Below are 22,184 nucleotides of genomic sequence, written 5' to 3'. Positions count from 1 at the left end.
CTGTGGTGGAGCAGGTTGAGAGCTTCAAGTTCGTTGGTGTCCACATCAACAACAAACTAGAATGGTCCAAACACACCAAGACAGTCACGAAGAGGGCACGACTAAGCCTATTTCCCCTCAGGAAACTAAAATGATTTGGCATGGGTCCTAAGATCCTCAAAAGGTTCTACAGCTGCAACATCGAGAGCATCCTGACTGGTTGCATCACTGCCTGGTACGGCAATTCCTCGGCCTCTGACCGCAAGGCACAACAGAGTGTATTGCATACGGCCCAGTACATCACTGGGGCTAAGCTGCCTGCCATCCAGGACCTCTCCACCAGACGGTGTCAGAGGAAAGCCCTAAAAATTGTCAAAGAAATACTCAGTTTCATCAGCTGTCCAAGAGGCTGGTCTCAGACCACATAAAAAAAAGCCGATGTGGATGTCCTGGGCTGACGTGGTCACACGTGGTCTGCGGTTGTGAGGCCACTTGGACGTACTGCAATTCAAATATCTGGCAAATGTTGGACATTCCTGCAGTCAGCATGCCAATTGTACTCTCCCTCAATACTTGAGAAATCTGTGGCATTGTGTTGTGTGACAAAACTGCACATTTTAGAGTTGCCTTTTATTGTCCCCAGCACAAGGTGCACTTGTGTAATGATGCTGTTTAATCCATTTCTTGATATTCCACACCTGTCAGGTGGATGGATTGTCTTGGCAAAGGAGAAGTACTCACTAAAATGGATGTCAACAAATTTGTGCACACAATTTCATCAAAATAGTCTCTTTGTGCTTATGGAACATTTCTGGGATCTTTTATTTAAGCCCATGAAACATTGGGATCAATACTTTACATATGGCGTTTTTTATTTTGGTTCATTATATTATTATTACTACTACTATAGTTTCCTAGTAAACATATCCTACTAAAACAAATAAATCCTTCATAATTGTTTTTCTATCAGAAACCCACCATATGCTCGTTCTCCCAGGAGTCCTCAATTCACCTGCTGCCACAGCACTGTCACAGTTTACTTATCTACCAAGAGTTTGATCAAACAGCCCTTTCCATTACGACTAGGGTTAGTGTAATTCTGATAGTGGAGTGATATGCTTCCTAAATTTGTTATTTCTTACAGGAATATGTTTCTTTCCTCCAAGTATTTCCTGTTCGGTTGATCATTAGTTTCCCTTTGTTTGCCATTAAACACATTCTTTGATTTCTGACACGTTTGTGAACAATTCAAACATTTATTAATTTGCTGCAATGCACACACGCATTGGCAGGCAAGCTGACACACCTTTTCATGGTCTCTAACACAATATTAACCAGCAGTACACACACACACACACACACACACACACACACACACACACACACACACACACACACACACACACACACACACACACACACACACACACACACACACACACACACACACACACACACACACACACACACACACACACACACACACACACACACACACACACACACACACTTATACCTACCTTTGGGGTCAGTGGTACAGAAGCAACAGTTAAGGACAGAATCTTCATCAACACACCTGTCCTCTGGTCACCTCTGCAGCTCGGAGCAGACAAAATGACAAAGGATCATTCTGGGTTCCCCTTAGTTAGGAATGTGTTTAACAATGGCACGGTGGCCCTCAACAACCCGGCGGATATCTCCGTCATTGTGATCTATTTTTTGGTTGTCTTGGCAGTCGGAGTATGGGTGAGTTGCTCAGTCTTTCCATTGACCAGTCTGCAAACTCTTAAACAAATCTGTGTCTATGAATAGTTAACCCCTCAGCAATGATAAAGAGATGCATGGCATGGTTGTCGTCTAATCTGAAGAAAAATGGGTTGTTTTCTCTATTCTGAATACGTTAAAGTCCAAGAAACCTTATTAAAAACCAGTGGAAGCATCTGGATAGTGTTTCCTTCTGAATGATAATATGACAAAGTCCTTAGATGTAAAATATGAATTATGATATTCTACACTTTCATTACAAATTTATTTTATAATGATCCACATTAGCAGACACCAATGGCAACAGCTAGTCTTTCTGGTGTCCGACACATAACGAAAAAGACATCACAGACAAAAGGCTTGACAATTTACAGACATTATTGAAACTATCGCCCATAATAAAGCCGTGGTGCACTGTGATAAACTCTGTCCAATGGCTTCAATACAGTGGTACAGTAGCTGCATTCATATAGACAACATCACTATAGTCTATAACCGGTATGAATAACCGACTGAATGATTTGTTTTCACATGTAGTGTGTGTATCTATCAGTTACACATACTGTACATGTCAGTACATATATACACACAACAAATAATATATACACACAACATTCACGGTCGTCTGTTGTCAGATGGCCTCCACATTTTTTAAATCACTAGTAGGTTCTTGGCTGGACTGGTGCAGTATACTTGTTTCTGCAGATATTGACCCAATTGGGCTATTGTGCCAGGAACATTATGCCAACCTTCTCCTCAAGTGTAAGCAAGGAAGGGCATGTCGGTTCTCAAGTATGAATGTCAAGAAGCCTACACTGACTTACACTCTTACAAAAAAAGGAGCTATCTAGAACCTAAAACGCTTCTTCAGCCATCCTCATAGGAGAACCCTTTCCTCAGAGGGTTCTACATGGAACCCAAAAGGGTTTTACGTGGAACCAAAAAGGGTTTACCTGGAGCCAAAAAGGGTTCTCCTATAGGGACAGCCGAAGAACCTTTTAGGAACCTTTTTTTCTAAGAGTAACAAGTGCACTGACCTTTCAGTGAAGAATCTTGATTGTTTCAATTTATGCCCTCCTGCCAAATGGATAATATTGACAAATGTTTAAGTCACCAAGAATGTTAGAATTAAATTGCTGAGCAATACAGTTTCATTTGTTATATTGTTTCAGCTATGTGTGGAGAGTAGATGTGCACACATTACATACAGTACTAACTACTAGGGCTGTCAAACGATTAACACATTTAATCAAGTTAAACGCAGCATTTGCTAGGATTAATCACGATTGATCACAAATTCAGAATTTGCTCAATTTGAGCTGTAATTTAAGATTCTTTTATACAAAAAACATTGCAAGAATACTGACGTCTTGATCTTGTCCAAAGTAACAGTTATTAAAATCAGGTAAATTGATAATACACACTTTCTTTAACTTCAATAGCAGTTTGTTTTGAATTGGCATTGTTGTTTTTAGCTGTAGGACTATATACACTACCATTCAAAAGTTTGGGGTCATTAAAATAACATCAAATTGATCAGAAATACAGTGTAGACATTGTTCATGTTGTAAATGACTATTGTTGCTGGAAACTGAAGATTGTTAATGAATATCTACATAGGCGTACAGAGGCCCTTTATCAGCAACCATCACTCCTGTGTTCCAAACGCACGTTGTGTTAGCGAATCCAAGTTGATCATTTTAAAAGGCTAATTGATCATTTCAAAAAACTTTTGCTATTATGTTAGCACAGCCGAAAACTGTTGTGCTAATTAAAGAAGCAGTAAAACAGTCCTTCCTTAGACTAGTTGAGTATCTGGAGCATCAGCATTTGTGTGTTTGATTACAGTCTCAAAATGGCCAGAAACAAAGAATTGTCTTTTGAAACTTGTCGGTCTATTCTTGTTCTGAGAAATGAAGGCTCTTCTATGCGAGAAATTGCCAAGAAACCGAAAATCTCGTACAACGCTGTGTACTACTCCCTTCACAGAACAGAGCAAACCATTTCCAAACAGAATAGAAAGAGGAGTGGGAGGGCCCGGTGCACAACTGAGCAAGAGGACAAGTACATTAGAGTGTCTAGTTTGAGAAACAGACATCTTACAAGTTCTCAACTGGCAACTTCATTAAATAGTACCAGCAAAACACCCGTCTCAACATCAAAGGTGAAGAAGCAACTCCGGGATGCCTGCCTTCTAGGAAGAGTTCCTCTGTCCAGTGTCTGTGTTCTTTTGACAATCTTAATCTTTTATTTTTATTGGCCAGTCTGAGATATGGCTTTTTCTTTGCAACTCTAGAAGGCCAGCATCCCGGAGTCGCCTCTTCGCTGTTGACTGGTGTTTTGCGGGTACTATTTAATGAAACTGCCAGTTGAGGACTTGTGTGACGTCTTTAACTAGACACTCTAATGTACTTGTCCTCTTGCTCAGTTGTGCACCGGGCCTCCCACTACTTTTTTTATTCTGGTTCAGCTGTGCTAACATAATTCTGGTTCAGCTATGCTAACATAATTGCAAAATAGTTTTCTAATGATCAATTAGCCTTTTAAAACGATTAACTTGGATTATCTAACACAATGTGACATTGGAACACAGGGGTGCTGATAATGGGCCTCTGTACGCCTATGTAGATATTCCATAAATAATCTTCAGGTTCCAGCTACAATAGTCATTTACAACATGAACAATGTCTACACTGTATTTCTGATCAATTTGATGTTATTTTAATGACCCCAAACTTTTGAATGGTAGTGTATATAGTCCTACAGCTAAAAACAACAATGCCAACTCCACTGTTGGAGGTTAGCATTGGTAATGGTGAGACATTAGCATGCTTTGGGTACATTATCTTTGTGCCTCTAACTTTCTCACTCATTATTTACGATAATCTGTAATCATGGTAGCATCCACATCAATGTAGAAGTGGTCACAAACATATTATATTATTTGTTTACAATAGAAGTGATGTCGTCATTGCGTGCTAGGAAAATGGAACCAAATACTAAACGTTTGACTACTTTATTACACCAAATACACGACACCTTCAAATGGAGGGACTCGATACATACTGTGCTTTCATTTCTAAATGGTAGAACAGATATGTATGCAAATACCCTCAAATAAAAAGTTATATTCTGTACTGTCCCCTCATATGAAACACTTGATCTCAAATCCAAAATGCTGTAGTATAGTGCCAAATTAAGCGTTTTAGCTTCATTGTCCAAATAAATAGAGGGGGGGGTGTACCTCTCCAGTTATATATAACTGAAAGAGGTGCTAACTAATGTATTCATGTAACCACAAGGTTATTGATCCCTGGCACATGGATATAGTATCTCAAAACAACTCAATGATCCTGTCTATCCTTTGCAGGCTATGGTGAGCACAAACCGAGCCACAGTAGGGGGATTCTTCCTGGCGGGAAGAAGCATGGTGTGGTGGCCTGTGAGTAAAAGTCTTCTCTCAGGACAGTTTATTACACATTATCTCAATAATACATTATGACATTCGAATGCATCCGTCTCTCTCTACTTTGCTGGCCACTGTTTGTGATCCTGGCCCATATTTGGAAAGACACACCCTGTTCTCCTGAACTATCCCAATACTTGCCTGTATTGGAAATGTCCAGCTCATATTTAAATCAGAAAAATTACGTTATAAGGGCATTATGTTTTATCTTGTTGCATTGGAGGTCCACAAATACCATACCTTTCATTTTAGACTGATCGGTTCCCAACCACCCAATAATTTTACCATGACACATAGTGCCTAACTTAATTTCCTTCTATGAAACTATGGACTATGGACTTGGCAACCCTTATCCCTGTTATCCTACACGGCATGCCCTTTGCTGTTGTAAATGTTCCTTTATGAATGAAGTGCTCCTCAATGACCTTCCATATCCAAATACTGTGAAATAATATAACTACTTTCTGTATAAATTGATCATGAACATTCCTCTGTCCTTCTTCCATCCCCTTTCCAGATTGGGGCATCTCTCTTTGCCAGCAACATTGGCAGTGGGCATTTTGTCGGCATTGCAGGGACTGCGGCTGCAGCTGGAATTGCCATCGGTGGATTTGAATGGAATGTGAGTGGCAACGTCTAAAGTAAATACCATGATAACCTCTTATGCAAACATCATCATAAAGTCTGACATCTGATATTATCACTCATCTCCATCTTTATTGCACTTTAATTGTATAAAAGGTGATAAATAAATGATCTATACATTCTGGGGCCGATACGCCTGTAGGTTATTGTGTCGATCGATACTTGAGCAAAGCAGGGGATAAACGCAGTAGCACGTCTAGTAAAAAGGTTCATCTGTCATTTCATGAATTCCTCATCTGAGCCCGTAGAATATGTGTTTTTCAGGCCCTTGTGGTGGTGATCCTTCTTGGATGGCTCTTTGTGCCCATTTACATCAAAGCTGGGGTGAGGACAACCTTTCGTGTTATTAGAGGTGAATTACCATTTTACCAAGCCATTTCAAGTGCTATTCTAACGTGTAATCACGTATACTGGATGTGTTTAGGTCGTGACCATGCCAGAGTACTTGAAGAAGAGGTTCGGAGGGCAGCGCATCCGCATCTATCTCTCAGTGCTCTCACTCTTCCTCTATGTCTTCACTAAGATCTCAGTAAGTTCCTCATATCTCTGTTCATTGTATATCACTGATGTTCAGTCCATAAAAAATGACTAGGCATGTACAATAGCCCCATTTAGTCCATATAAACCCTTCCGTTGTCCCATGGATAAAAACTCTCTCCTCTTTCTTTTCATTCTCTCTCTCTCTGTCAGGCGGATATGTTCTCTGGAGCCATCTTTATTAACCAGGCTCTGGGGCTGAATATCTACCTAGCTGTGGTTCTCCTACTAAGTATCACTGCTCTATACACAGTCACAGGTATACAGTACTTATGTATATGCTCCACTTAGTGGTGGCTAGTGGCACTTTAATTGGGGAGGATGGGCTCATAGTAGCTGGAGTGGTACTCCCTCACCAGCCTCCTTTGTCACTTACTGTATATACTATATAACTGCATATATAACAGCAATATATAACTAATTCACTGAGAGGAGCCCTAGATCAACTGTGTCCCTGTAAACCAATATGGAGCTCTTACCTGTAACGCTAACTGACCATGGCGTCCTATATGGCTGTATTTGAGTCTTTATAACAAGCCATGTCTGATGACACATATGCCCTCCTCCAAGGCTGTTTATCTCCTGTGCATCATGGGTAATTAGCCATACTCCCTGACATTACTTTTTGTTCTACACTGTAATGATGCATTAATGCCTGGAGTTCACTGGGCTTTTCTTGGCTCATCGCGCTCTAGTGACTCTTTAAAAAAATTATTTTACCCCTTTTTTCCCCCAATTTCGTGGTATCCAATCGGTAGTAGTTACAGTCTTGTCTCATCGCTGCAACTCCAGTACGGACTCGGAAGAGGCGAAGGTCAAAAGCCATGCGTCCTCTGAAACACAACCCAACCAAGCCGCACTGCTTCTTGACACAATTCACATCCAACCCGGAAGCTATCCACACCAATGTGTCGGAGGAAACACCATACACCTGGCGACCTGGTCAGCGTGCACTGTGCCTGGCCTGACACAGGAGTCGCTAGTGCGCGATGAGACAAGGATATCCCTGCCGGCCAAACGCTCCCCAACCAGGACAAATCTTGGCCAATTGTGCGCCGCCCCATGGGCCTCCCGGTCACGGCCGGCTGCGACAGAGCCTGGGCTCTGCGATGCAGTGCCTTAGACCACTGCGCCACCCGGGAGGCCTTCTAGCGACTCCTTGTGGTGGGCCGGTGAACGATGTTTCCTACAACACATTGGAGTGGGTGCTAAGAAGTGCGACTTGGCGGGGCATGTTTCAGAGGATGCATGACTCGACCTTTGCCTCTCCCGAGCCCGTTGGGGAGTTGCAGCGATGAGAAAAGATCGCAATTGGATGTCACGAAATTGGGGAGAAAAATTGGGGGTAAAATAAATAAATAAATAAATAAATAAATAACCAACTCATCATCAAGCTTTGATTATTTGAATCAGCTGTATAGTGCTCGGGCAAAAACCAAAATGAGAACTGAGAGCGGGTCTGGGAAGTTTGGGAAACCCAATCCTATAAATAGAGTGACTCACAACATCAAGTACTGTGATGCATACGTGACAAAGCAATCATTTCGCACTAGAGTCAACAGCAAATGATGTGTGTACTATTATTTCATTTTTAAGGGCCTCACTTTCAGTCTGCAAGGCAGCCCTGGCAAATTTATCTACTCTGTTATCATTGTGCTCATATGAATATCCTACTGTATATTCATGTACAGCACTACTGAGGGGGGAGTTATTACATTTTAGTCATCTATAAAATTGCTCTGGATAAGAGCGTTAGTGTTAAGTGCCTTACCCAAGGGCCCATCGACTGATTTTTTACCTAGTCAGTTCAGAGATTTGAACCAGCAAACTTTTGGTTATTGGCCCAACGCTCTTAACTGCTAGGCTACCTGCCACCCATTGATTCTTTATGATAGATAAACATCAAACGAGCAACTGGACCATTAAAATACGATCCCTTTTGACCATGGGCAATCATTACAGTTAAAAATAAAATATCACATTTATAGAGTAAACGAGTACTACAGGAGCTTTCCACAGCTTAGTCATGTACAACCCTATATGAATAATGATTGGAATTGTATTGTGCTGTATCTCACTAAGTGTACTGTACCGCAGGTGGACTGGCTGCAGTGATCTACACAGACACTTTGCAGACCATCATCATGGTCGTGGGATCTTTCATCCTCATGGGTTATGGTAATGTCTCTTTATGCGTCTATGTACCTCATGCTGCCCGGTCCCTCTTTTCCAGTTCCAATAACGCCATCTCTCTTCCTCATTGTCGTCCCCCTGCTAATTATCTGGCCTCTCTCATTCCTCTTTCTACTTTTAGTTCATTGCTACTGCTAGTCCATCTGTGATCCCAGTTTCTAACCCTCTCCTGTTTGTCTCCTCAGCCTTCAATCAGGTGGGAGGTTATGAGAACTTCCAGGAGCGCTACATGATGGCCATGCCTACTCGGACTGGGGTCAACATCAGTAAGAGATGCTACACCCCTAGGCCTGACTCCTTCCACATCTTCAGGGATGCGGTGACAGGGGACCTGCCTTGGCCAGGCCTGGTGTTTGGTCTCACTGTCCAGGCCACCTGGTATTGGTGCACTGATCAGGTAGCCTACTGCTCTGTAGGGAATTAATAAGTCTAACACCCTCTCTCCCTCCTTCATTCACAGGACAAGCACACACTCACGTCATATATACACACACTATCTACCCCCAAGCAATGCTGTCGGGGGTACGCCAAATAAAAATGTGATTAACATACACACATATATATATGTACACACATATACACATGTGCATATATATATATATATACACACACACACGTCTTTTACATTTTTTATTTAAATTTGATATTTTGTAACATTTTTTTTTCACTTTTTCAAACAGTCCATTTATATTTTCCAATGGGGCTATACATTTGGGTGAGTTTTTTTCTCTTGCCTAAGTAGACTCGTTTCACTGCAAAAAATAAAATTAAACCGTCTACTGTTCAGCGAAATAACAACACAATGTCAAATACAGGTAGCCGAGTCAAATAATTAATATCCAATCACATTAACCTTTACTCTCTCGCGGGAAACCTTCACTCTTGCGCAGAAATTTAGAAATGAAACATGACCATTTGAAAAATAAGCCACAGGAGTTTTTTGAGCAAGAATAAAGATGTGCTTCGAGTAGTAAGACGTGTATAAAAGCAACAGATACCATTAATAAGAAGGGTCTAGAAGCATTTTATATGGTGAGCTACCGAGTGGCTAGGACAGGCATACTATTGTGGAGGACTTAGTTCTTCCTGCTTCTTCCTCCTTCCTGATCCTGGTATATGTTAATTACGTTTATGCGGGGTCAATTAAGGAAGACATCTTCTTCTGCAAACCAGTGGAAGCCAGGACAACATGAGAGGATATTTTTAAAGTACTGGACAACATTGTGACATCAAATGGACTTTGGTGGTCAAGATGTGTTGGTATCTGTACTGATGGTGCAAAAGCCATGACAGGGAGACATAGAGGAGTGGTAACACGCGTGCAAGCAGTTGCTCCCGACGCCACTTGGGTACCCTGCAGCATCCACAGAGTGGCTCTTGCCGCCAAGGAGATGCCTGACAGCTTGAAAGACGTTTTGGAGACTACAGTGAAAAGCAAGACCCCTGAACTCTTGGGTATTTTCTGCATTAAGCAATGATATGGGCAGCAACAAAGTAACTCTTTTGCAACATACAGAAGTGCGTTGGTTATCAAGGGGCAAAGTACTGACATGTTTTTTTGAATTGAGAGACGAGCTTAAAGTTTTCTTTACTGGCCATAATTTTCACTTGTCTGACCGCTTGCATGGTGACGAGTTTCTCACACGACTGGCCAATCTGAGCGAGGTTTTGTCTCACCTGAATGATCTGAGTCTAGGATTACAGGGACTCTCCACAACTATATTCAATGTGCGGGACAAAACTGAGGCTATGATTAAGACGTTTGAGCGCTTTTCTGTCTGCATTAACAAGGACAACACACAGATCTTTCCATCATTGTATGATTCTTTGTGTCTAAATGAACTCAAGCTTACGGACGATGTCAAATGTGATATAGGGAAGAACCTGAAAGCTGGGTGCAATTTACTCAGTTACTTTCCCGAAACGGACAACACAAACAACTAGATTCGTCATCCCTTTCAATGTCCTGCCTCCAGTCCACTTTCTGATGTCTAAACAAGAGAGCCTCATCGAAATTGCTAGAATTGGTTCTGTGAAAATTGAATTTAAATCAGAAGCCACTGCCAGATTTCTGGATAGGGCTGCGCTCAGACTTTATTGCCTCGGCAAATCACTCTGTTAAGACACTGATGCCCTTTGCAACCACGTACCTATGTGAGAGTGGATTCTCGGCCCTCACTAGCATGGAAACTAAATACAGGCACAGACTGTGTGGGGAAAATGATTTAAGACAGACGCTCTCCAATACAACCCAACATTGCAGTTATGTGCATCCTTTTAAGCACACCCTTCTCATTTACCTGTGGTGAGTTATTCACAGTTTTTGATTTACAAATAAGGTTTTAATACATAAGATGGTTACAATGATTGATTATTATTATATTATTTGTGCTCTAGTCCTATAAGAGCTCTTTGTCACCTCCCACAAGCCGGGTTGTGACAAAAACTCACACTCATTTTTATGTTTAATAAATGTATTGTATAGTGTGTGTGTGGCAGGCTTACAATGATGGCAAAAAACAACATTTGAGAGTGCCCTGACCCTGGTGCTAGAGGGGTTACACAGCTGGAGGTTGAATGTTTGAAGGGGTACGGGACTATAAAAAGTTGGGAAACCACTGATCTAACAGACTCCCATCCATAGCGAACCACAGAGGCAACCAGGGTCATCGTCTTGCCCAAGTCAAAACGGGGACCCAAACCAGCGACCTAAAGGCCACCGGCCCAAGCTTCCAACCGCCAGGCCACCAACATCCCTCCAGTTTCCAGAGAGTTGTCCATCAACCATCCGAGAGACCGTCCATGTCAATCAAACATATTTTTTGTTTTGTTTATTTTTACTTTTATCTTTGACCTTCATTCTATCCCCTGCCCAGCAACTCCACTCCCACGTGTCCCAAGTTCCATATCCCAACCCTCAGCCCATCCCACCTATCTTTCAAATCTTATCTTAGTTTCTGTTTGTCTAATTCCTATCTGATTCCCCCACTTGGCTGAGGCTCACATGCATTCTACTGTGCTCAGCAATTTGGGTCATGTTTGGAAAGGAAAACATTTAATTTGATGAATATTTCAACTAGAAAAGCTGCATAGTGGGCCTCTCGAGTGGCGCAGTGGTCTAAGGCACTTCACTGCAGTAGTAGTAGAAGCGTTATTACAGACCAGAGTTCAATCCCAGGCTGTGTCGCAGCCGGCCGTGACTGGGAGACCCATGAGGCAGCGCACAATTGGCCCAGTGTTGTCTGGTCTAGGGAGGGTTTGGCCGGCCGGGATGTCCTTGTCCATTAGGCTCTAGCAACTTTAGTGGCAGGCTGGGCGCATGCACTCTGACTTCGGTCGGCAGTTGTATGATGTTTCCTCTGACACATTGGTGCAGCTGGCTTCTGGGTTAAGTGAGCAGTGCGGCTTGGCATGGCCGTGTTTTGGAGGACGCATGGCTCTTGACCTTTGTCTCTCCTGAGTCCATACGGGAGTTGCAGTGAAGGGACAAGACTAACTACCAATTGTGGAGAAAAAGGGGTAAAAAGGTTTTTTAAAAGCTGCATAGTGCATACACATTTGTGCCTGTCAGTAGATCTGTGTTTGTATGGAAGTAAACCCGTTTTTTCCCTCTCTTGATATGGATTCTTGGCATATTCAAGCAATATAGCGACACCATACTTACAGAGTTCTGTATGCTTTGACCGTGAAAACTGAGCCTTGAAGATTCAATCCATCACCTCTAGTCACTGGAGGCCTTTATTTCTCCCCTGTCCTCTAGGTGATTGTCCAGCGCTGTTTATCTGCCAAAAGTCTGTCTCATGTCAAGGCTGGCTGCATCCTGTGTGGCTACCTGAAGCTGTTGCCCATGTTCGTCATGGTCTTCCCTGGTATGATCAGCCGAATCCTCTACCCAGACGAGGTGGCGTGTGTGGACCCAGATGAGTGCCAGACGTACTGTGGTGCCAGCGTGGGCTGCACCAACATCGCCTATCCCAAACTAGTGGTAGACCTCATGCCAAATGGTGGATAACAGAAGACGCATGTACAGATGTAGAATCTTGATTTGAATCAGTTTGCTACAGCAGGAGAAAAAAAAATGCAGGAGCAACAGGAAAATGTGAATTATTACGTAGGTTATAATTGGACATTTTTGTATGGGTTGATACATTTTTCAAAAGTCGAAATTACAAACTTCTGAAGCCTTTTTAAACCGCAAATACACTACAAATGTATAATATCCTATATCTGTAGTAATAATGACAGTCCTGGCACCACTACCAACACCAATACTACTGCTACAAATAGTGTACTATTGTACTAAATACAGTACTAGTCCTTATACCAGGACAATAGTTGTCTTCTACAACCTACCATCACATTTGTTTGTCTCTTATTCTTTCTCTTTTCTCTTTTCCACACTTATCCACCTTCCCTCCCATCCTGTTCTCCTTCTCATTACCTCCTCCCTGCTCTCTCGTCTTGTCCTCCCCCTCTCACCTGCAGGTCTGCGAGGCCTGATGCTGTCGGTGATGATGGCGTCTCTGATGAGCTCCCTGACCTCCATCTTCAACAGTGCCAGCACCCTGTTCACCATGGACATCTACACCAAGATACGCAGCTCTGCCTCCGAGAAGGAACTCATGATCGCTGGGAGGTACAGTAACACACATCCCTGCGTGCTCATGTTCTTTGGAGTTGAATTGCTTTAATGCATACGTCACTATGCTAGTGTTTGTGTATGTTCGTATTTTAGATAAATGGGTAAGATTGATTGTATTATCGTTGTCTGTAAAGGGTATTTATCCTGGTTCTGATCGGGGTGAGTATAGCGTGGATCCCTGTGGTCCAGTCTGCTCAGAGCGGCCAGCTCTTCGACTACATCCAGTCCATCACCAGCTACCTGACCCCGCCCATCGCAGCCACCTTCATGCTCGCCATCTTCTGTAAGCGTGTCAATGAGCCGGTGAGTCTCCATCTAAACCAATCTCCCTGTGATATAAACTAGTTTACTTTAGCCAATTGTTGTTTGAACTGGTTAATTTAACCTGTGGTCTAATGTAGTGTAGTTTATCTGTACTCTGCCAGTTTGGCTCAAAGATCCCTGGTTACAACGTTCACCATTTACTGTCTTGTTCCTGATAAAGTTTTTTTTGTGTAATAGGAAGTGAACCATGAGAAAGTGTTGAGTAACAGACTTCTCTTCACTCTCCTTTCTCCCCCTTCAGGGTGTGTTCTATGGGCTTATGATAGGCCTGGCCATTGGCCTATCCAGGATGATCGCTGAGTTTGCCTATGGGACGGGCAGCTGTGTGGCCCCGACTAACTGTCCTGAGATCATCTGTGGAGTCCACTACCTCTACTTCTCCATCATTCTGTTCTGCATTTCGTGCTTGGTGATACTCACCATCTCCCTCATGACCAAACCCATTGAAGACAAACATGTAAGTTACAAATACCAAACTGATTTTGTTATTCTTCCATCCGTGAATGCTAATTGTATAAAAACTCAGTCATTCTGCTATTTCTAAATGAACTTCTCCCCATTCGTTTGTCCCATGCCTCTACCTCCCTCCAACTCCAGTTGTACCGGTTGTGCTGGAAGCTGAGGAACCACACAGAGGAGAGGTTGGATCTGGAGATAGATGATTGGACAGAAAACCAAGAATCAGACTATATGGATATTGAAGGTAAGAGAGGTCTCTCTCCCATCTCCATCTGTTATTCCGTGACATACAGTGCCTTCGGAAAGAATTCAGACCCCTTGACTTTTTCCACATTTTGTTACGTTACATCCTTATTCTATTTTTTTTTAAATCATCAGCAATCTATACCCCATAATGACAAAACGAAAAAAGGTTTTTAGATTGTTTTCAAATGTATTAAAAATAAAAAACAGAAATACCTTATTGGCATAAGGATTCAGACCCTTTGCTATGAGACTCAAAAAAATTGAGCTCAGGTGCATCCTGTTTCCATTGATCATTCTTGAGATGTTTCTACAACTTGATTGAAGTCCACCTGTGGTAAATTCAATTGATAGGACATGATTTTAAAAGGCACACACCTGTATAATATCCCACAGTTGACAGTGCATGTCAGAGCAAAAACCAAGGCATGAGGTCAAAGGAATTGTCTGTAGAGCTCTGAGACAAGATTGTGTTGAGGCACAGATCTGGGGAAGGGTACAAAGAAATTTCTGCAGCATTGAATGTCCCCATCATTCTTACATGGAAGAAGTTTAGAACCACTAAGACTCTTCCTAGAGCTGGCTGCCCAGCCAATCTGACCAATTGGGGAAAAAGGGCCTTGGTCAGGGAGGTGACCAAGAACCCGATGGTCACTCTGACAGAGCTCTAGAGTTCCTCTGTGGAGATGGGAGAACCTTCCAGAAGGTCAACCATCTCTGCAGCACTCCACCAATCAGGCCCCCCCCCCCTTTAAGATTTAGATGCACTATTGTAAAGTGACTGTTCCACTGGATGTCATAAGGTGAATGCACCAATTTGTAAGTCGCTCTGGATAAGAGCGTCTGCTAAATGACTTAAATGTAAAATGTAAATGTAATGGCCAGAAGGAAGCCACCCCTCAGTAAAAGGCACAAGACAGCCCACTTGGAGTTGGCCAAAAGGCATCTAAAGACTCTCAGACCATGAGAAACAAGATTCTCTGGTCTGATGAAACCAAAGATTTAACTCTTTGGCCTGAATGAAAAGCATCATGTCTGGGGGAAACCTGGCACCATCCCTACAGTAAAGCATGGTCATGGCAGCATCATGCTGTGGGGATGTTTTTCAGTGGCAGGGACAGGGAGACTAGTCAAGATTGAGGCAAAGATGAACAGAGCAAAGTACATAGCGATCCTTGATGAAAACCTGCTCCAGAGCACTCAGGACCTCAGACTGGGGTGAAGGTTCACCTTCCAACAGGACAACGACCCTAAGCACACAGCCAAGACAATGCATGAGTGGCTTCAGGACAAGTCTGAGTGGCCCAGCCAGAGCCCGGATTTGAACCTGATCAAACATCTCTAGAGAGACCTGAAAATAGCTGTGCAGTGGTGCTCTCCAACCAACCTGACTGCTTAAGAGGATTTGCAAGGAGAATGGGAGAAACTTCCCAAATACAGGTGTGCCAAGCTTGTTGCTCCATACCCAAGAAGACTTGCTGTAATTGCTGCCAAAGGTTCTTCAACAAAGTACTGAGTAAATGGTCTGAATACTTATGTAAATGTGATTTAAGTTTTATATTTGTAATACATTTGCAAATATGTCTAATAACCTGTTTTGCGTTGTCATTATGGGGTATTGTGTGTAGACAATTTAATCAGTTTAAGAATAAGTCTGTAACATAACACAATGTGGAATAAGTCAAAGAGTCTGAAGACTTTCCAAAGGCACTGTACATAGAAATGTTTTTATCACATCTACACACACGCACACATTCCTACTCATCCCTGTGTTTGTGTGTCTGTGCAGATCCCACAGAGGAGCCAGGCTGTTGTAAGAAGGCAGTGTTGAACTTCTGTGGTTTGGAAAAGTCGAATGCTCCCGCGCTGAGTGCTGAGGAGCAGGCTGAGCTGCAGAGGAAACTCACAGACACATCAGAGAAACCCCTGTGGAGGAATGTGGTCAATGCCAATGGCATTATCCTCCTTTGTGTCTGTGTCTTCTTCCACGGTTTCTACGGTTAAACATCTCCTCATCCTGGACCTCCACTGCCCTAGAGTCTGGACTGTCTAGCCATAAACTTGAGTAGTCTCGTCTTTCAACCCTGAAATCCCCCCCAGACCCACAGGCCCACGATGCACTGTACATAGCAACCTCTCTTACACATCCTCCCCCTATCCATCATCTGGGGGCCTGAACTGGTTTATCCACACCCCTGTAACGTGGTCAATGCTACGACCGCCTTGCCTTCAAGAAACCCTGCTCCATACCTGTATGACTGTCCTTGACACTATCTGGGAGTCACAAAACTCCTTTGTTAGGTGTTCTTTGCTTTGTGGACTTTTACATTTAGTGTATGTACGATGAATGTGTAATGAAGTTAGTAATGAGGATGATGATGTTGATGGAGGATCTGAATAGGACTTAGTGTCCAATGGTATCCAAGGTTTCTTTCTGCACTTCATGAAGTTACTATAGTTTGGTATATTGCAACCACTAGGTGGAGCTGCAGTATGAATAAACTTAAGATTGAACAGTATCATTACCAAGGTAACACTGTACGGCCAGTGGATTTAATGGCAATGAGACATAAAATGTAATGTAATGAGAGGACAAATACCATATGCATGAGCATGCATGACATGTACTAACTAATCTGTAATCTAATTAATAATGTATTCCATCTTAGTTAGAAAAAAGTTGAACACTAACATATTTTTCAGAGAGGAAGGGAAGCACAAACTCACACATTCGATCTCCTACCTTGAATCAAGCCTGGTTTTTGTGACGTTCTATCAAAGAAAACATTTTTTTGCCATGTTTAATCTTTTCTCTAGCTGTCATTTTGTTTTGCTACATGCTAATGAATGATATCTCAAGGATGGAAGGAGCAGGGAATCTTCTAATTATTACTGGAGTAATAATCCACTCAACACACACACACACACACACACACACACACACACACACACACACACACACACACACACACACACACACACACACACACACACACACACACACACACACACACACACACACACACACACACACACACACACACACACACACACACACACACGAGCCATGACCCCCTGCTTGTCACAACACTAAGTGCACCTGAAGGACCAACAATGTAAAATGCCACGGCCAAGTTTAGTTTACACTCTGTTAGTGTAAGTATACCTGTTGCAAGAAGTATACCCTAACCCTAGACTGGTATTATAGTTGTTCCATGTAATTTCAGCAAACCATGACACCCACCATCTCTGTTTCTAACTAAAGAAATTGTTAATTTAGTTAGAAACAGATAAAAGCATTCCTGCAACTTTAGGTTGTTGAAAACTATTTTTATGTCTTGATTGAACAAAAATTGGCCATTTCAATTTATAGAATTCATATAATATGAAATAAATACAGTACCCAACATCTGATTTGGACCAAACCTCTTCCTAATAATGATACAGACACGAATAATCCAAATAAATGGTCAAAAGCCAACCAGAGACACCCCAAACCCCACATCAAGCCAACCCCAACAACCAGTATACAGTATAATCTGTCTGACAAGTAGTATGATGCTGTAGCCTGGAGTATTGTTTCTTCATACTATGTAATGTATTCATAGTGGTTATTTTCCCACGTTCAGAGAAATGAGGGCTATATTCTATCAGATCCGCACTAACCGGAGGTGCACTGCAATAGAGCTGTCAAATCTACAAGAGGCTCCTTGCGAATCCAAAATAGGCCCATAACCTCTAACGAGTTTTGGTGGTTCTACTAAGCTAATACAATGGAGGTCGGAAGTTCACATACATACAGTTGGAGTCATAAAAAAATCACTTTTCAACTACTCCACAAATTTCTTGTTAAGATAGGGGGCAGCATTTTCATGTTCGGATGAAAAGCGTGCCCATTGTAAACTTCCTGCTACTCTAGTCCAGAAGCTAATATATGCATATTATTAGTAGTATTGGATAGAAAACATGCTGAAGTTTCTAAAACTGTTTGAATTATGTATGTAAGTATAACAGAACTCATATGGTAGGCGAAAACCTGAGAAAAATCCAACCAGGAAGTGGGAAATCTGATGTTTGTAGTTTTTCAACTCATTTCCAATCGAATGTACAGTGTCTATGGGGTCATATTGCACGTCCTAATGCTTCCACTAGATGTCAACAGTCTTTAGAACGTTGTTTGAGGCTTCTACTGTGAAGTGGGGGCAAAGGAGAGCTGATTCAACCAGAGGCCCGCTAGAGTGCCATGAGCTGATCACGCACGCACACGTGAGAGCGACCTGCGTTCCATTGCAATTCTAAAGACAAAGGAATTCTCCGGTTGGAACATTATTGAAGATTTATGTTAAAAACATCCTAAATATTGATTCTATACATCGTTTGACAGCGCTAACAGCGCTAACAAAAGGAAGTATTTGGACATAAATGATGGACTTTATCAAACAAAACAAACATTTATTGTGGAACTGGGATTCCTGGAAGTGCATTCTGATGAAGATCATCAAAGGTAAGTTAATTTTATAACGCTATTTCTGACTTTTTCTGACTCCACAACATGGCGGGTATCTGCATGGCTTGTTTTTGTGTCTGAGTGCCGTACTCAGATTATTGCATAGGTTGCTTTTTCTGTAAAGCTTTTTTGAAATCTGACACAGCAGTTGCATTAAGGAGAAGTATATCTATGATTCTGTTCATAATAGTTGTATGTTTTATCAAAGTTTATTATGGGTATTGTCGTGTCTTTGGCTATGCCGGATTAAGTGATATGACATGCTATTCTATAAAATAATTTCTCCGTAATTAATATTACCTGATTGAGCTAATCATGTAAATGTAATTAACTAGAGAGTCGGGCACCACAAAATAATATTCATAGAGCTGTTATCTTCCGAATAAACTCTTAAAGACCTAGTAATATTTTACATCAATAGCAGTCAATATTAATCGTCATCTTAATTCAGTCTCATCTGAAAGTTGTAAATTCTTAGTTATCTGCACGAACCCTGGCTAACAAGTTGAATCAGCAATACAAAATTGGGTTTAATTATTTATTTACTAAATACCTAACTAATCACACAGAATTACACGTACACATAATTAAATCATAACTTGATTACAAATGACGTCATAAAGGAAAAGGTCCCTAGCGGTCAGAACAGATGACAGCTTGTTACACAAAAGAAAAGGGGCTGGGTTTGAGTGAAAGAGCGGGAAGACTGAGGAACAAAGGGAATAAGCTGTGCTATCATAAATGCAGTATCTTATGCATTCTAAATTACAGCCCATTTGTAAAATATATACTCTGAGCTGCGCTTCGGTAGGTTGGTGGTAGATGGGAGGCCGTGTTGCCCAACCGAGTCCTGTGTCCTTTGAAGAATGTCTCTGCTGGTAAATTGAGTACGTTGTAGTAACGTCGTTGTGTGATAGACGGGACACTCTGTCTATTCCTTCCTAACCCTTGTTTGCACCTGCTGTTGCTAACTCAACGGCTAGGAGGTATCACTTCTGTAGTGAATAAGAGTTCAAAGTTCATAGCATTCTCAACCAAAGCTCATGCTGATGTTGGCTTCGTTCTGTAGTTATTATCTGAACCATTCCGACTTCGGACCGTCGTCCTCACGTCCTCGGAACAGGAGGTTACATTGTCGTCAAGGGCTTATATAGGAAGGGAGAGGAGGGCGTGTTTGAAAAGTTTTATAGCCCATTTCCCTTCACAGGGGCGGGCCACTGATTGGGCAGAGCCCTATCTTATGAAAACCCAAATCTCCCATTTTAGAAGCCAAAATCACATTTCATCCCATCACAAATAATTTCATATTCAAACATTTAAATTGAACAACAATTCCATGTGAATCCGATAACTCTGATGTGTAGACTTCCACTGTAGAGTTCATGTCATCTTATCATTGATGAGAATGTCTCAGATGACAACCGAACTGACATCATATTCATTAAGTACCACCGCATATGTTCCATTGGTCGGATTACCAGAATATAGTTCATTTCCCCCCACATTCTGACGTTCCCAGAATCTCTATCTTAACCAAGGGTTTTGCAAATGTAACCTCAGTAGTGTAGAGAGAGGGAAAAGGGGGGAAGAGGTATTTATACCTGTCATAAACCTACCCCCCAGGCCAACGTCATGACAGTATTTCTCTAAATTGATGTGGCTCTCTGAAATTTAGCTGGATGTTTTTGAGGCACAACATTACTGACCATAAAGCGTCAATGAAAACTGAGATTTTGGGATATAAATATCAACTGTATCGAACAAAACATACATGTATTGTGTTACATGAAGTCCGATGACTACCATCTGATGAAGATCATCAAAGGTTAGTGATTCATTTTATCTCTATTTCTGCTTTTTGTGACTCCTCTCTTTGGCTGGAAAATGGCTGTGTGTGTTTTTGTGACTAGGCTCTGACCTAACATAATCATGTGGTGTGCTTTTGCTGTAAGGCCTTTTTGAAATCGGACATGATGGGTAGATAAACAAGAAGGTTATCTTTAGTTTGGTGTATTGCAATTGTGAATGTATGAAAGTTAGATATTTAAAAAAAAAATTTTGAATTTTGCGCTCCGCCCTTTCAGAGGAATGTTGTCGAGGGGTTCCGCTAGCCGTATAGTTTTGGCAAGTCAGTTAGGACATCTACTTTTTGCATGACACGAGTCATTTTTCCAACAATTGTTTACAGACAGATTATTTCACTTATAATTCACTGCATCACAATTCCAGTGGGTAAGAAGTTTACATACACTAAGTTGACTGTGCCTTTAAACAGCTTGGAAAATTCCAGAAAATGATGTCATGACTTTAGAAGCTTCCAGTAGGCTAATTGACATAATTTGAGTCAATTGGAGGTGTACCTGTGTATGTATTTCAAGGCCTACCATCAAACGCAGTGCCTCTTTGCTTGACATCAGGGGAAAATCTAAAGAAATCAGCCAAGACTTCAGATTTTTTTTGTGGACCTCCACAAGTCTGGTTCATCCTTGGGAACGATTTCCAAATGCCTGAAGGTACCACGTTCAGCTGTACAAACAATAGTACGCAAGTATTAACACCATGGGACCACGCAGCCGTCATACCGCTCAGGAAGGAGAGGCGTTGTCTCCTAGAGATGTACTTTGGTGCGAAAAGTGCAAATCATTCCCAGAACAACAGCAAAGTACCCTGTGAAGATGCTGGAGGAAACAGGCACAAAAGTATCTATATCCACAGTCCTATATCGACATAACCTGAATGGCTGCTCAGCATGGAAGAAGCCACTGCTCAAAAACCGCCATAAAAAAGCCAGACTACGGTTTGCAACTGCACATGGAGACAAAGATCGTACTTTTTGGAGAAATGTCCTCTGGTCTGCTGAAACAAAAAAATAACTGTTCGGCTAAATGACTATCGTTATGTTTGGAGGTAAAAGGGGGATGCTTGCAAGCCGAAGAACACCATCCCAACCATGAAGCATGGGGGTGGCAGCATCATGTTGTGGGGGTGCTTTGCTACAGGAGGGACTGGTGCACTTCACAAAATAGATGGTATTATGGGAGGGAAAATTACATGGATATATTGAAGCAATATCACAAGACATCAGTCAAGAACTTAAAGCTTGGTCGCAAATGGGTCTTTCAAATGGACAATGACCCCAAGCATACTTCCAAAGTTGTGGCAAAATGGCTTAAGGACAACAAAGTCAAGGTATTGGAGTGGCCATCACAAAGCCCTGACCTCAAGCCTATAAAAAATGTGTTGGCAGAACTGAATGAGTGTGTGCGATCAAGGAGGCCTACAAATCTGACTCAGTTACACCAGCTCTGTCAGGAGGAATGGGCCAAAATTCACCCAACTTATAGTGGGAAGCTTGTGGAAGGCTACCCAAAACATTTGAACCAAGTTTAACAATTTAAAGGCAATGCTACCAAGTACTAACTGAG

General features: G+C 42.0%; 1 protein-coding gene across 2 annotated transcripts; it reads left to right on the top strand.

The window, feature by feature from the left end:
* Positions 1-1,504: 1,504 nt before the first annotated feature.
* LOC124007465 (sodium/glucose cotransporter 1-like) lies at positions 1,505-17,114 on the top strand. Of its 2 annotated transcripts, XM_046318064.1 has the most exons (14): positions 1,505-1,725; positions 5,114-5,185; positions 5,727-5,831; positions 6,119-6,178; positions 6,279-6,383; positions 6,545-6,650; positions 8,489-8,569; positions 8,770-8,981; positions 12,345-12,588; positions 13,070-13,220; positions 13,361-13,529; positions 13,792-14,007; positions 14,148-14,253; positions 16,042-17,114. In XM_046318064.1, exons 1-14 carry the CDS (start codon positions 1,594-1,596, stop codon positions 16,254-16,256), a joined length of 1,974 nt encoding a protein of 657 aa, XP_046174020.1. In that variant the 5' UTR covers positions 1,505-1,593; the 3' UTR covers positions 16,257-17,114. The 2 variants fall into 2 exon arrangements, with proteins under 2 accessions (XP_046174020.1, XP_046174021.1); XM_046318065.1 differs by lacking the exons at positions 1,505-1,725; positions 5,114-5,185 and having other exon boundaries at positions 5,767-5,850.
* Positions 17,115-22,184: the final 5,070 nt, after the last annotated feature.

This window comes from Oncorhynchus gorbuscha, linkage group LG20, assembly GCF_021184085.1.
Source record: "Oncorhynchus gorbuscha isolate QuinsamMale2020 ecotype Even-year linkage group LG20, OgorEven_v1.0, whole genome shotgun sequence".
NCBI classification, from domain to species: Eukaryota; Metazoa; Chordata; class Actinopteri; order Salmoniformes; family Salmonidae; genus Oncorhynchus; species Oncorhynchus gorbuscha.
The sequence above is the reverse complement of the archived record's forward strand: the minus strand, read 5'-3'. Positions and strand labels throughout refer to the sequence as shown.